General features: G+C 45.8%; 1 protein-coding gene and 1 non-coding gene across 2 annotated transcripts; one reads left to right on the forward strand and one right to left on the reverse strand.

Moving 5' to 3' along the window:
• Positions 1 to 531: 531 nt before the first annotated feature.
• TRNAM-CAU (transfer RNA methionine (anticodon CAU)) lies at positions 532 to 604 on the reverse strand. The gene has a single exon. It is a non-coding gene; the product is annotated as a tRNA-Met (tRNA).
• A 1,967-nt stretch (positions 605 to 2,571) lies between these two features.
• Positions 2,572 to 12,606, forward strand: FAM83A (family with sequence similarity 83 member A). Its single transcript, XM_058035532.1, has 4 exons — positions 2,572 to 3,069; positions 5,837 to 6,004; positions 7,237 to 7,361; positions 12,045 to 12,606. Exons 1-4 carry the CDS (start codon positions 2,587 to 2,589, stop codon positions 12,604 to 12,606), a joined length of 1,338 nt encoding a protein of 445 aa, XP_057891515.1. The 5' UTR covers positions 2,572 to 2,586.
• The last annotated feature ends 1,853 nt before the right edge of the window (positions 12,607 to 14,459 follow it).

Consider the following 14,459-nt stretch of genomic DNA (forward strand, 5'->3'; position numbering starts at 1 on the left):
GGAGTAGATGAGAAAAACTGGCGTTCTCTGATGATTGTCTTGGAGTTTACATATACTTATTTCTATATTTAAAGGGAAATATTAAATTCACTGAGGTTTTCACCTGCACCATGAGCTATGTCTGTGTCTGCCTGTGGTTTGTAAAAGGGTAAAGCTGTAAATGTGCATAAACTGGAGCGTGTCTCGCAGGCAGGGCCGGTGTCCAGCCGTGTCCCCACAGCAGCTCCTGGGCCCTGCCCACAGCCCGACCTCGAGTGTGCCCGCTGCCCACCGCAGGAGCCATTGCCCGTGCCCACAGCCCTGCAGGGCTCGCAGACAGCCCAGGGGCTGCCAAAAGCGAGAACAACCGCAGGAGTTACTCCCATGGCCCAGCACAGGCAGAACCGCCTTCTTGACCTGGAACCGTCGCTTCGGAAATCACGACGAGCACGGCTCGGGAGTCACGGACCGGCTCGGGGCGCGGTGTCGGGCGAGTTTGTCACCGCTAAAAGCGCGGGGGACGCTGCCGAGAGCAAAAGAGCTGCCCGCCTTTGCCCCGTGTGAGGATCGAACTCACGACCTTCAGATTATGAGACTGACGCGCTACCTACTGCGCTAACGAGGCGGCTGAAGGAAGCGCCTCCGTGAGGGTACTTAGTCCTACCAGCAGCCTCGCTCCTCGCTGAGGCCACGGGAGGACAGGGCCCGGCCCGGCCCCTCCTCCGCCCACAGCGGGCGGGGTCCTGTGCTGCCCGTGCGGGGGCTCGCAGTGATCATGTGGGACCGCAGCGTGACAGCGGGGCTGCGCTAGAGTGACACTGTGAGGCCCCATAGTATAACCTGTGAGGAGTTATTCTCCCCCATGTGGGGGACCAGGCTGACCCTGAGGGACACCGGGGTGACCATGAGAGATCGTGGCCGAGGAGGGGAGGGCCGTCCCTGGCCCCGATCGGCGTTGGCAGGGCACAGTCCTGCCTGTCAGGGTAATTAGATGGCATCATTTTCGCCCTAATTGCGCAGAACAGGTCAGGAGATAATTAGTGACTTTCGGCCGCGTCTGGCAGCTGCGGGCGGATGTTGGGGGCGGAGGGAGGGTCGGGGTAGTTTTTAAAATCACCCCAGAAGCTCCGGCCGGCCCCGCCACCGCCTCTCCTCGGCCCCACGTGGTCGCTCCGGGATTAATATCCGAGCCTTTTCATACTCTTCTGTGTTTCGTACATCTTTGTCTCATCTTTACGTGTGATTTTTTTTTTTCCCCACCCCATAGGGCACCTGACATAGCCCCAGAATCTGTGAAGGTGCCCTGAAAAGCTGTCCCTGAAGACGCCCGTGCTGCCGAGGCCAGGGCGGCGGGACCCTCTCCCTGCCCCGCACGGCCCCAGCCGCCCTCACACGAGCCCGGGCCGGCACTGCCAGGACCCCGCATCCCTCTGGAGCCGTGGCACGGACACGGGGCAGCCCCAGGGGCCAGGCCAGCCCACCCGGGCGCGGGAAGTGTGTCACGCGTGGCGCTGCAGCCAGGCACGCACGCAGGTATGGACGGACACCCGGGGCAGCTGCGGCCGCCCCGCCTCCCTCGGCCAGACCGGCCGGCCTGGCTGCCCCCGGGCTGCCACCCGCGCTCCATCCCCCTAATGACACAGCACGGAGCTGCCACGGGGGCAACGTGACTCCAGAAGCTGCAGCCTGGGAAAAAAAAAAAAAAACCCCAACCAACACAAAAAAAAAAAAAAAAAAAAAAAAAAAAAAAAAAGCCTTAAATGTGCACAATCAAGTGATGAGTGTTTGTATTTCTGATGCTTTGAGGCCAGCTCACAACCCTCCCTCCACGTAATATTCAGGATGTTTGGGAAGGGGTATTTTGCTTTTAATAGGGTGGCGTAGTCACAAAGCTTTAAAGAAATAAGTGAGTGAATCGTCTGTGGTAATAGCACCATACTCCGGACGGGGCACAGTGACGAAGTTCACATCTATTTTTAAGCCTGCCTGGCAGCATGTAGGTGCAGAACAGAGCCCACGACCCTTTTTGCTGTTCTGCAGCCATGGACATGGCTGCTGTCTCTGTTCCAGTTCACCATCTGAGCTGTTTTTTCTGCCTAACGAATACTATGGGAAGACAGAGAAGCCTCAAGCTGTTTTGAAGATTGTGCAATGATGCTTGGGAGCCTACCTGCTTTTGCTTGAGTGCTTTCCTCACTCATATTTCACAGGATGCGACAGGAAAGGAAATACAATCGAATCCGACGGCCGTGGTAAATTTGACTCGAATTCTTCGTATGCCCTGGGGCTGAGGTGGGTGCCTCTCAGATAAGCAATCTAATCAGCTTTGCATTTGTGTCCCATCTGGAAACAGATTGCTGCCGGAGTACACCAGCACCTGAGAAGCAAGCTTCAGGTTCATTTTGAAGATAATTGTAGAGACAAATTCAGGGAGTGTGAATTTGCCTGTGGTAATAAGATCTCTTTATTTTTATTCATAGTTAATTCGTTCAGCCGAGGCGATTTCATGCCAGAATGCAATCCTCAAACAAGAAGGACGATTGCCCTGCCTATGGCACGCATATGCATGGTGCCTGCCCGGCAGATCGGCTGCTGCGACAGAGAGCCATGAACCACCCCAGACACATGGGCAAGATAAAGAAGAGGCTGGAGGATATCAAGAACCAGTCCCTGAAGTTGACAAAAGCGGACTTCAGCCACAACGAAAGCATCAGATTGGCCACCGACGCCTTCTTGGATGGTGGGACAGACTCTTACCTGGAAACTCTAAGCAAAGAGGGTGAGGTGGATTTCCTCTCCTCGGTGGAGGCTCAGTACATCAAGGATAACGCCCGCGAGTCCTACTATGCACAGGAGTCCCCGGGCGCCGACGGGGCAGCCGCGCCGAAGCAGAACGACGCCGGCTCGCTGCCGTCGGGGACCTACTTCCCCACCATTTCTGACAGCAGCGAGCCGGCTCTGCTCCACACATGGATTACTGCAGAGAAACCCTATTTGAAGGAAAAATCCACGGCCACTGTGTATTTCCAAACAGAGAAGAACAGCAACATTAGAGACATCATACGCCGCTACATCCACAAGACCACTCAGGTATGAGGAGAGAGTTGTCCTTCCCTCTGCACTCAGTTCTTTCTTGCTCTTACAAACTTAGGTGAACATGGTGTTTAATCCAAGGCAGCCCTGTGCACTGCATTGTAGCTTTGCTCTAGAAAGTGCCCGTGAGAGTTTGTTGTTGGACACAGGCAGTGCTTTTAATTATTTTTTTTAACTGACACCAAGATTTTTTAATGTTGGTGGCTTAAGTAAAAGCATTCCCTCTTCTCTCTTGTAACCTTCCATTCAGCCAGTGGGTTAAATGTGCTGCAGAAAGGGCAGCTTGGCTTTGTCCCTTCTCATGCACCACCCCAGCAGGATGGTTTTATCTGCTCACACCACTGCACCATTAATGAGAATTAAGCCTAAGTGAGCTCTCAGCCATTAGGAATTGTTGAGAGGATCTGTGGGAGATGTGGGTGAAGGGGAGGCCAAAGAAAGGCAAGTATGTCTGGTATGTCAGCAGCCATCCCCAGAGGAAGGAAATGATCCAGAAAATAAACCTTTCATCCCTAAAATGTTGCCTGTATCAGTTAAAACATAATGTGGGCTCCATACAGAGACTCTGCAGCATAACCTGGCATGTGGGAAAGGTGCAGGTGCCTCTGACTACACACAGGTGGTGGAGGCCACAGAGGTGCCAGCCACAAGCCACAGCCAGGCTGCCCACACTCTGGGAAACCAGGAACTGAGCAGCTGGAGTGGGACAGAAAACTGATGTCATGTGTGTTCTAGCAGCTCTCTTGTTTCCCTAGGGAAAAAAAAAAAAAAAGATACTTCAGGGCTGTGTTTACCATCATCCAGGAGTTTTGCCCTTATATAAATTCAAACGAGCAGCAGCAGTTTCACCCAGGAATGGTCAGGAGCCAAGCCAGGGTGCAGTGGTGCTGCCCAGCACAGACTTCCCTGTTCTTTGGATTCTTCCACTTTGTTTTTCCCCTGCAAGGGCAGGTGCTGGCCCTGATAACACAGACTGTAAGGGCAGGGGAGAAGGATCCCTGTTGGCAACTGCTCTCAAAGCCTACAAGTGCTTACCACACCAGCAGAATTAAATGTCATGTACTTTTAAGTTGGAGGCATCAGAAAGATGCAGAAACAGAAGAAATGTCTCTGGAATAATAAAGTAGGCATCCGGTAAAATATCACCCAGACCAATTTTCTGTCTCAAGAAGAGAAAACTTGTAGGTGAAAATTTGGGAAATGTCATATAAACCCATGATTCACCCGATCTTTTTAATAATCTAATTTACATTACGAGAGTGTGCTGAAGTGACACTAACAGTACAAATTTGTGAACTGCTTTTTGAGCAGTTTTCCAATGGCACCAGTTATTAATTATCATCTGGTAAGAGTCCATCCTGGATAGCCTGGTATTTGATATATGCATTACACAATTAAATAGCAGAATAAAGACTGTGTTTATGGATGATCTCAAACCGCAAAAATTGCCAAAGGATGCTACAATTTTAACACATTTGTGGAATTGGTGCAAATCACAAAATGAAATTCGAGCATAAGAAATGAAGAGTACTGCAAGTAAGAGAGGAAAGTCAGGTACAGAAATATAAATTGGGAACAGGTGGTAAAGAGCAGAACCAGAGAGAATAGTCTGGAGCTGGGGCATTAACAGGAAGTGTGGGTGTGAGATATTTGACATAATTGTGCTCACCTAGCCATGGCAAAGCTCTTTCTGAAGCACCAGGCTTTGGCAGCAGGAGGAAGGTGTGGGATCCTCACTGCTCCTCAGAGAGTTTGGCTGCCTGAAGAGGATGATGGCTGCACAGGATGTGCCTGGTCTTGTAGCATATCCTCATGGTGGCAGGGGGAAGGAGCTTGCTGTTAGGTGTGGGCTTAGGCTTTGGAGTGAGATTCAGAGCAAGCTGGAAGCAGTTAATAAAGACATCTACAGAGATGCTGGAAAGTTTGTTTTGATTGAGGTGATATCCCATGAGCAGTTATCAAAGGTTCCTCTCCAGTCAGTGGAGAAACAAGAACCTCCTGAAGATAAGTCAGGTGGGCTGAATTGACCCTTTCCATGGGCAAGAGCAGACATCAGACAAGACCAGCACTTTCTAGTATGGAACTAGTTTTATATAACATTTGCAGTTCCCTTGATCCACACTGGCTGCAGGCTGTGCATTTAAATAGTTGTCAGGGCTTTTATGCCCAGTCCTGAGACTTTTACAATATTCTGCCAGTTGTGAACTGGGGAGCATGGATGTGTGGTCAAATTCTAACAGTGAGTTTATAAATCAGTATTTAAAAAAACATGGAGCTGTTGGAGTCTACCCACCACCACCAACAACAGGGTGAGGCTTTTTAAAGCCAGGGCTGTCCAGGTGTAAATCATAAAAGAAAAAGCATCATCCAGGGATTCTTGCAGAATGTGTGTGGCTTATGACACCTAGGGAGCCTTGTGGAAAGGGCCATGGTCTTCTATTTAGCCACATCCTTATAATTCTCTGATAAGTATTTGAATATATTTCCTAGTGCTGAAATCTTACCTACAAATTCATGTGTCATCTTGTCATATGTTGTGTGTTATACTGGCTTTATATGAGGAATAAAACAATGAGACAATATGTTTAATCAATTTAATGATTCAGGCACTTATAGGGAGAAAAACAGAAAAAATATCCACATATAACTAAATATTTGTGTTTATTGGAATGTTTTTAAACAAATATACTACATCACAGTGTCCTCATAGCAACCTTAAGTGATGTAAATGGACTCTGCTAATGCCTCTGCTCTTTCTCTGAAGGTGTTGGCCATTGTGATGGATGTGTTCACAGACACTGAGATTCTCTGTGACCTGCTGGAGGCAGCCAACAAGCGCATGGTCTTTGTTTACCTGCTGCTCGATCACAGCAGCGTAGATCTCTTCTCGGAGATGTGTGACAAGCTGCAGATTTCTGAGGATCTCTTCAAGGTACTGTGGCTCTGTGGAGCTCCTGGGCTGAGAGCTGTCTGCCTAACTGCAGGCACTCTGAGCTGCAAGCATGGTTATGCTGGGGTCAATCCACCTTCTAATTAAAAGGGTGCAAGAGATTTCCTGGGGTAGTGTTAGCACACCCAATTCCTCTTTGAAGATGCCTACGTTTTCCCATGGATATTATAGAAAGGTAAGGCATTTCCATTAAGTCCCCAGATGAAAATGATCTTGGCCCTGAAGTCTTAAAACAGGACTTAGATTTCCCTAGTAGAGTTATCTAACATAGGCATTAGAGCTACTTCTGTTTAATAGCTCTGCAGCAGCTGTGGTCTGGCAGCCACAGGGACAAGGTGCACAAAACTCTTTTGCATAGCCATAGCTTGGTTGCACTGTGTGGCTTCTGATAAAATGTGTTAAAGCTCTTTTAAAATTTTAACATATTTCTGATAAAATATGTTAAAAGCTCTCAAATTCAGGTGGCTGTTAGTTTAATCTGCCTTCATCTCTGTCAGAAGGAGCTGGCTTTAAAAGAATCCCTCCTAGGGATTATTTCAGTTGTTGCTTGAGATGCTGTAGAGCTGCTATGGCATCTGCCTGGGGATGGGGGGTACTGCAAGGCCACAGACCTCTGGAATGGCAGCTGTGGGCACACAGGAGACCTGAGGGCATCTTACACATACACCAGACACCTGGTTTTCAACAGCTGAATTCCATCCCAAATATATAAAGAAGCTGAAATTAATAATGTGTGTTCATAGGTGTTTGCATGCCTGCAAACCCTCGGTCCTAAGGAGAGTGTGTCCTTGCAGGCCCAGGTGGATTGGAGGAGCAGAGGTTTTGCCCTGCTGTGCCATGGCACAGGCAGTGTAAATCAGAGTATACAGCTACAGCAGATTGTGCCTGGGGTGTCAGTGGATGGCTGCTCCCAGCTATGGACACATCTGTGCTCCTTTGGCTGGGGTAGGGTCACTTGCTGTCACACAGCTCAGCTCCACCTGCATGAGCTTCCTGCAGGTTTGTCCCCAGTGCAACAAGTAACCCCTGGCGAGTGAGAGACCTTGGCTACATTTCTTCTGGACACAAACCTCCAAATATCACATCAGAGAGTCCATAAAGAAATTTGACTGTGGGGCAGTGAAGAGCTAAAGGCAGTGGGGGAAGGGGGTCCTCCCTGTCTGATTTTTAATTAAAAAGACATGTAATTTACTCAATTTTGTTTTTATTTACAGAATATTTCAGTCCGCAGTGTTACTGGAGAGGTTTACTGTGCCAAGTCAGGCAGGAAATTTTCAGGAAAAATTCAAGAAAAATTTCTTATCTCTGACTGGAGATATGTGCTTTCTGGATCTTACAGGTGAGATAAGCCATTGCACTTCATCTCTAGGTACTCTTCTATGATTTTTACTACTTCTTCCCAAAAAAAGTGCCATGGAAATCTTTGAAAGGTAAGAAGCTTTTGTTTAACAAAAAACACCTCATGTTTTCAAATATGTGCCCTTTTTCAAAAATCTATTTAACTTGCTTTAAAGCTGCCCTTAGTTCTTTATGGAGCATGGGTTTTAATTTAAATGCTCAGAAACTAATGTAAACAACTTTGCCAGTGCAGCCCTGGGGCAAAGCTAGAAATGTGTACAGCTTAATATTATGCTTTCCTCATTGTTAGGGTTCTCAAGTGTTGTGATCATGACATGATACATTTCTGTCTCCCTCGGGATCCCTTAATTAGCATATGTCACTCAGCTTATCTGAGGATTTGTTCTTCATATGACAAATGTAGTGATTAAAGGTACAACAGAAATACTTCAGAGACTTACTGTTTCTCCATGTGTTTCATTAGCAGGTAGGCAGTATATACCTACATAACTGCTGTACCTTTGTTTTTTCCCTTTTAAAATTTTTTTCTTTGTTTGTTTGTTTTGTTTGTGCTGCTATAATTATTTCAGGTAGTGGATATAGCATCTCAACAACTGGATTTTTAATTAAGATCCTAGATCCTCTGGTCAGGGAATTTCAGGAGACTGAGCTTGCATCAAATAAATGAAGTTTCTGAGCATCATGGCTATATAGATATGTTTCAGAAATGACCAAGTGTATCCTAGAAATCCAGGTACAAAAATACAAGAGGTGATTATTTAATTTAAAGGATGTGATTATTTTTCTTAATCCCAGTTTACAATTTGGAAGCTTAAATGCCTCTGGTCTGATAAAGCTGTACCACCAGGAAGTTTACACAACTACAGTAACAAAGGAAAAAGTGAATTTGTGGGGAAGGGCTGCAGGAGCTCAGATGTGCACTAACACAGGCACCCACTTTTCATTACATTTCCAAATGAACCACCAGACAAAACTCAGTGGACACTCAGGGTTGGGGCTTTCTTATTGACTGTTCTTTTGTTTTCTTGTTATTTTGGGTGTTTTTTAATCCCTTGTCAAAGATGTGTTAAAATCCAACAAAAGACTTGCATAGAGAAGTGAAGGATGTGTGGGAGAAGGACAGAACAAGATCTATTTTCTTTGACCAAGAAGCTTCCTTTTGGCTTCTCTTTCAATACCAAAACCACTACAAACACCTGAAGTCCTGTGCAGTCACTTCTGTCTTTCTCTACTGCTGTTGAGTATCTTCTAATCTCAAGTACCTTGTCAAACTGTGTAATTCCACATCTAGCATACAAACAGAGAGGGTGGTGAGGAACAAATCTATTTAAAATTACAAAAAACTATTTAACTTCAGCACCAGTTTGCAATTCACATAAGTTATAGCTGGCTACCAGTTAATGTGGCATTTCTTGCTAGCTCTGACTTTATCAACCTGAAAGATTTTTGTTATGCCTAAATCTTATCCACCAACCTCTGCAGGTATAAACAAGAATGATGTTGAGTGAAACAGACTCCAACTCTTCTGCAATGCATTTGTTGGAAATCACATTGGAGTAGATCTTAAAAGTGATACAAAGATTTTAAAATACAACACCAAATTTCACCCAAGTTTCACCAAGCTGAGCTCTGATAGTTGTGGTAGTGGTGGGGGAAACAGGTTGAGGAAATAAAATAGCCCTTCAGGACACACTCTCAGTTTTTATTGCCAGTGTCTATGGTGAGGGGTTAGAATGCAGTATTTCTTTTTGCTGTCCCTGTGTCACTCTACCTCATCCTATGGTAACTGTTATTCCATTTTTTAACAACTTTGAAATTAGATAGTGCATGAACTCAGCATTCCTAAAGAAGGCAGAATGAAAACAGCAGAAAGCACAGACCTTGATCCCCAGGGGCAGCTGAGTATGTCCCTGGCTGCCACTCTGAAAGCCACTGGCCTCCTCAGAGTCAGCACCTAACAGCTCACACAGACAAGCTCTGCCAGAGCATCGCTTCAGCTGGGGCAGGTTTGTCCCACACAGGTTATCCTGGTACCAGCAGGCAACACAAACATCTGGGGTAACCCAAACCTGAGCCCAGCTGGAAACCCCAGTCTGTCCTTCCTCCCATTTCAGATTCCATGGGTGTTTGGCTGCACGTTGCTGCAGCACTGCAAATACAGGGATGAGAACATCCCTGCTGAACTGCAGCTCCAGCAGTGCAGAGAGGACATCCATTATAAAGCAAGTCCAGTGCTGAACAGGAGAGGTGGGATTTGATTGAAAACACCATAAATGAGAGGGTCTGTAACAGGACATAGATGGCTGAGCAGTATCCAGTATCTATCTGTGCTGGCCCCAAGCCAGGCATCATTTCTTTGTGTTTTTTTTTTTCTCTTTTCATGGGCTTCACCCAAAAAAACTGGGAGAAAAGTAATCCCTCTGGGCAGGTGGTGACAATAACAGACTTCTCTGAGCCTGTCCCAAAAGACAATTGTAAACTAAGGAGCAAAACAATTGTAAACTAAGGAGCAAAACAAGGCCTAAAACCTAAACAATGCATCTTCTCTTAGCATTAAGCCAATGAAAACCTGTTAAGTCTTTTATGCCAAGTTCTGTTTTGTTCTCCAGCAAAGTACACAGGCTGTAAATTGCTGTGACTCACTACACAACCAGCCCACAAGCTTTGTCTATAATCACAAAGATCTTACCTTGTAACTCTGAGCTGACCCACTTGCCATTGGTTCTTGGAGAATCTCTGGGCTGTTCATTTGATCTTTCTCTGTTTACAAGGGTTACAGGTAAAATCAATGACCCACAAACTAGGATCTGTCTGTCAGGTACTCCAGGAAGAGATACATGTGGGAGTAAATTATCAAATTGGGCAGAATAGGTTTTTTCCTCTGATTAGGCTTTTAACAGCCATTTACAAGTGTAATTGATTTTTATTTCTGTCTAACTTTTCTTTTATAAACTAGGTCTATCTCTAGCACATAAAGTATAAACATGATACTTTAGACCTCAGCCCTTTCAAGAGTTTCTAACCTTCAATGTAAATATCCTAGAAAAATTGTGTGCATTTTTTAATTTACTCCTGACCTATTGTGTCTTTAACAGTCAGATAAGGACATGCAAAGGTTTAGAGAGCACTGCTCAGTGAATAAACGCAATGTTGAGGTGGCACAGCAGATGTTACACACCCAGCAGGGAGTTAGCTTGCTCTTTACCTTGGCTCCCATGGTTTTGTTCATATTTACAATGATTTGAACACAGTGGATGAGAAGTGCCCGAGTTTTAGTAACTTACTATGTGTTTTCATGTCCAGTCATAAAATGTACAGTATAAATTGCATGGATGCCCAGTGGCATTGCACTACTGATTTCTTCACTCCTCCCCCTGCTCCTGAAGCAACAGTATAAAATCACTGTACACCTCAAACCCAACCCTCCTTAGGAATGCTCTGGACAAGCAGATGTAAATTGAGTGTCTTAATGCCTCAGTATCAGCTCAGGCTGTCAGTCCCACTGAGCTTCACAGGAGTTTTATCAAAACATGACAAGATTTTAAGTGCACACACCTACAGCCAAATCTGGCTCTCAGCAGCCCTTGTGCAAATGCAGCATAGCTAATAAAGTCACACAGGAATAGCCCTGGCAGAGTTTTGCCAACACAGAATAATCTCAAGTTCAAATCCACTGCTGCTCTGTATCCTCTGCTGCACAGCTCAAGCCCTGGTCAGTTCAGGGAGTAATTATATTTCATTCTCTCAACTATGCTCATTTTATTGGTGCTGCTGCTGCTCAGACACGGCAGCCTGCACAACACAACCAAGCTGCCTTGTGGTTTTATAAAAGCGCAAATTTATGTTTGCTGAGCGGATTAGGGAAGCACATAAAAGAAAAATAATTTAAAAGCTGTGGGTTATCCTAAGGTGTGTCTCTGAACTACCAGAATTAAAACTATTGTGGTGTTTCTCCCTTACTTTATAGCAAAGTATTACATTTATTTTTGGAAATGCTGTAGGAAATATTTGTAATTTCATTTTCTGTGTAGTGAAGAAAACAAGCTGTTATCAGGTGTGGCAGCTTCCTTTGTGGTATGGGACGTGACAGGAAGGTTGGGATTTTAAAGTGTTTCTCTGGACAAATGCAGAAAGATTATGGAAAAATGGAAACAAAGGATGGTTCTTTTTTCCTGGTCTTTTTGATGTCACTTGAAGTGGCTGAGAGTTACCAAGTGGAATGGCATGCTGCAGGGTACAGGTACAATTTATGTGTGTGCTGATAAGACGTGGCAAGACCTGAATTTAAGCACTGTGCACGGAAGAGAGGTCCTCAAAAGAGGGGTTCCTTTTCCTTTCCATGGAACAGACACCAGTACCTTGGGTATTGTATCTGACATTTATCCGTGCAGTGGATCCGGATCGCCACTCCCTTCAGGAGGTTGCATAACGTTGCTAGGTTTCTTGAAGGTTTTAGAGGCAGCTGAAACAACAAAGATTGATCCAAGTTAAAGAGCACTGATGTGAACTGACCTGAAATTCAACTTCGACACCATCTTCATCCTGTGTTTAGACAAGAAGCTTCAGCAGTAAAACACATTTGCCTATCGCATCACCCCTGCGGTGATCTGCAGTTCCTGATGGCCGGCGTTAACTCTAACCCTTACCTTGTCTCTTCTTCCAGCTTCACGTGGCTCTGTGGCCAGGTGCACCGCAACCTCCTCTCCAAGTTCACGGGCCAGGTTGTGGAGCTGTTTGACGAGGAGTTCCGGCACCTGTACGCGCTGTCCAAGCCCGTGCGCGGCCCCCGGACGCCGCCGCGCAGCCTCCCGTTCCTGTTCAGCCGGAGCTGGGCGCCCCCGCGCAGCCTCCCCTACAGCGAGCAGGGCAGCGCCAACACCCTGTCCGACTTCAGCAGCCTCTCGGCCGGCAGCGCCCACCAGAGCAAGCAGGGCCCCAGAACGCTCATGTTCAACAGCAACTTCAGCCCCCAGTCACCTCTGCAGCGAGTCAATTCCTTCCACAGCTACATGTCCTTCACTCCGCCCCCTCCGCAGCCTCCACAGCAGGCCATCCAGCCTAACTACTACCAGCCGCACTACATGGCCACCGAGAACGCCACCGCTCCCTATAACAACATGAACATGAACATTTACAGACCTATAAGGCTCAGGCAAGAGGAACCGAACAGGACGGGGTTAAGCTCATCCTGGAGATGCCTCCACAAAGCTAACCTGTTTGCATAATAACCACCTTGTTTGGAAATCCAAGTAAATGTAGTGAGGACCTGTTTAGCAATCACTTGTGTACTGATGAATATAGAAATTCTGTATAATACAAATGAGGATGATTTCAAGCCTCTTGTTTTGTTGCTTATGGATGCTTCATTTCCCTGATTAAAAAGCCAAGGCTGCTAATGTGTGAACCTCAGGTGCATCAGGATCCCAGGAAGAGCACATCTGAATAGTGCTGCTCACACACTGCTGCTGCCTGTCACCTGCCCCTGGTGGCATATTCGTGTACCAGAAGGACAGTAACTGTTCCTTATGTCCAGGCAACTGAAAGGGGGCAATGCACAGTTTACAGCTATGCATTTTGTACACTTGAATAAGGAGACTGAAGGCTGCTATTTGTGGCAGCAGCAGGATACCTTTGTGCTCTCATCAGACGTTGATCTTGATTTATGAGGGACTGTTTTTGGGCTGGCAGGGAAGCACAGGTCCTGCCACAGCACTCAGAGCTCTCTCCTTGAGCTGCACAGCAAGGATGGCTGTTCCCAAGGATTCTTAGGAAGGGGCCTGGTACCCTTGGCACGGACTGAGAGTGACAGTTCTGGCTGTGGGAGACACATTCACCCCACGTCCAGTTCCACTCATCAGCAACACGGGTGTGTCCCAGCACAGCTGGTTACAAATCTCCAATCCTACAGCTCAGAGCAACTTTCCTTATGCAGAGCACCTGTGAAGGTTCAGACTGGAAAATGAAGCTGAGTTAAAGAAGCAAAGTCCTACTAGTAACACACCAGGACTGAGTTCCAGTTCTTTTAATTGCACATGGATCTTTGAAATCCTTTCTGTGGTCATCTGATTGAAGGTGAAGTTAGAGATTCTGCCAAGTTCTTCATGGCCTCTAATTTTTAAAGATAAACTGGGTGTCTGTAGTGCCCATGGACTAGAGTTACAAAGGTTCAGCAGTATGATCCAAACCTGAAGAACTTTCTGCCAAAAAATCCATGAAAACTAAGGAAGCTCTTGTAAGCAAAAGTAAGAAAATTCATGAAACAAAGGATTTCTATCCAAAGTTACCAAGATGCCTAACAGCTGTTGATTTATCAGTAGATTTTTTTGTTCCACACCTGCTTTGTATCATTTTTCATATGCCTCCAACAGAAAAGAGAACCCTAAACACATTTGCACTTCTGGCCTGTTTTTCCTGACTTTTCACCTGCTTAAAAAGGAATACAATTTAATTATGTAGACTGTGGATGATGGTAACTGTATGTGAAGAAGGTGTAGAAGGTTTTTCATCCTTGGAAGAGCAATAATTTTGGAAGGATACCTGTAAAGTTTAAAGAACATTATGAAAGGTACAGGATGCACACATCCTGCTTTAGCTTCAGTATGGGTGTTTTAACCAGTAATACCAAATTTTGGAGTCCATAATAATAATCAACTATTGCATACAAATGTAAATTCTGTACATAGCAACATTTTTTGGATTCCTTGGGGAGAAGGGAAATTTGATTTTCATTCCTATGATAATTCTACTTAATTATCTGAATAGAGCAAGAATTTAAATAAAAGAGAATACTTTTTTCTTCATATTCTATTGCCCTGTACACCTTATTCTATTCTCTTTCAAAAGCTGAATGAGTCCCGTGCAGTCAAAGCCCAGATGAAGAAGAAACAGAAAGAGGAAATCAACAGGAACAGAATTAAGGTGTCCAAAGAGACTAATTAAGATTTTCCTTCTAAAAGTGCTTCATTTCACTGGTGCTGTTGTGGCCCAGCTGGGGTGGTACAGAGGGGATGTGGGTGAAGTTTGTAGACCTTGATTTCCTCAGGCCATGACCTGTGAAGTCCATGGAGGAGCTCTTTTC

This window comes from Melospiza georgiana, chromosome 1 (assembly GCF_028018845.1).
Source record: "Melospiza georgiana isolate bMelGeo1 chromosome 1, bMelGeo1.pri, whole genome shotgun sequence".
NCBI classification, from domain to species: domain Eukaryota; kingdom Metazoa; phylum Chordata; class Aves; order Passeriformes; family Passerellidae; genus Melospiza; species Melospiza georgiana.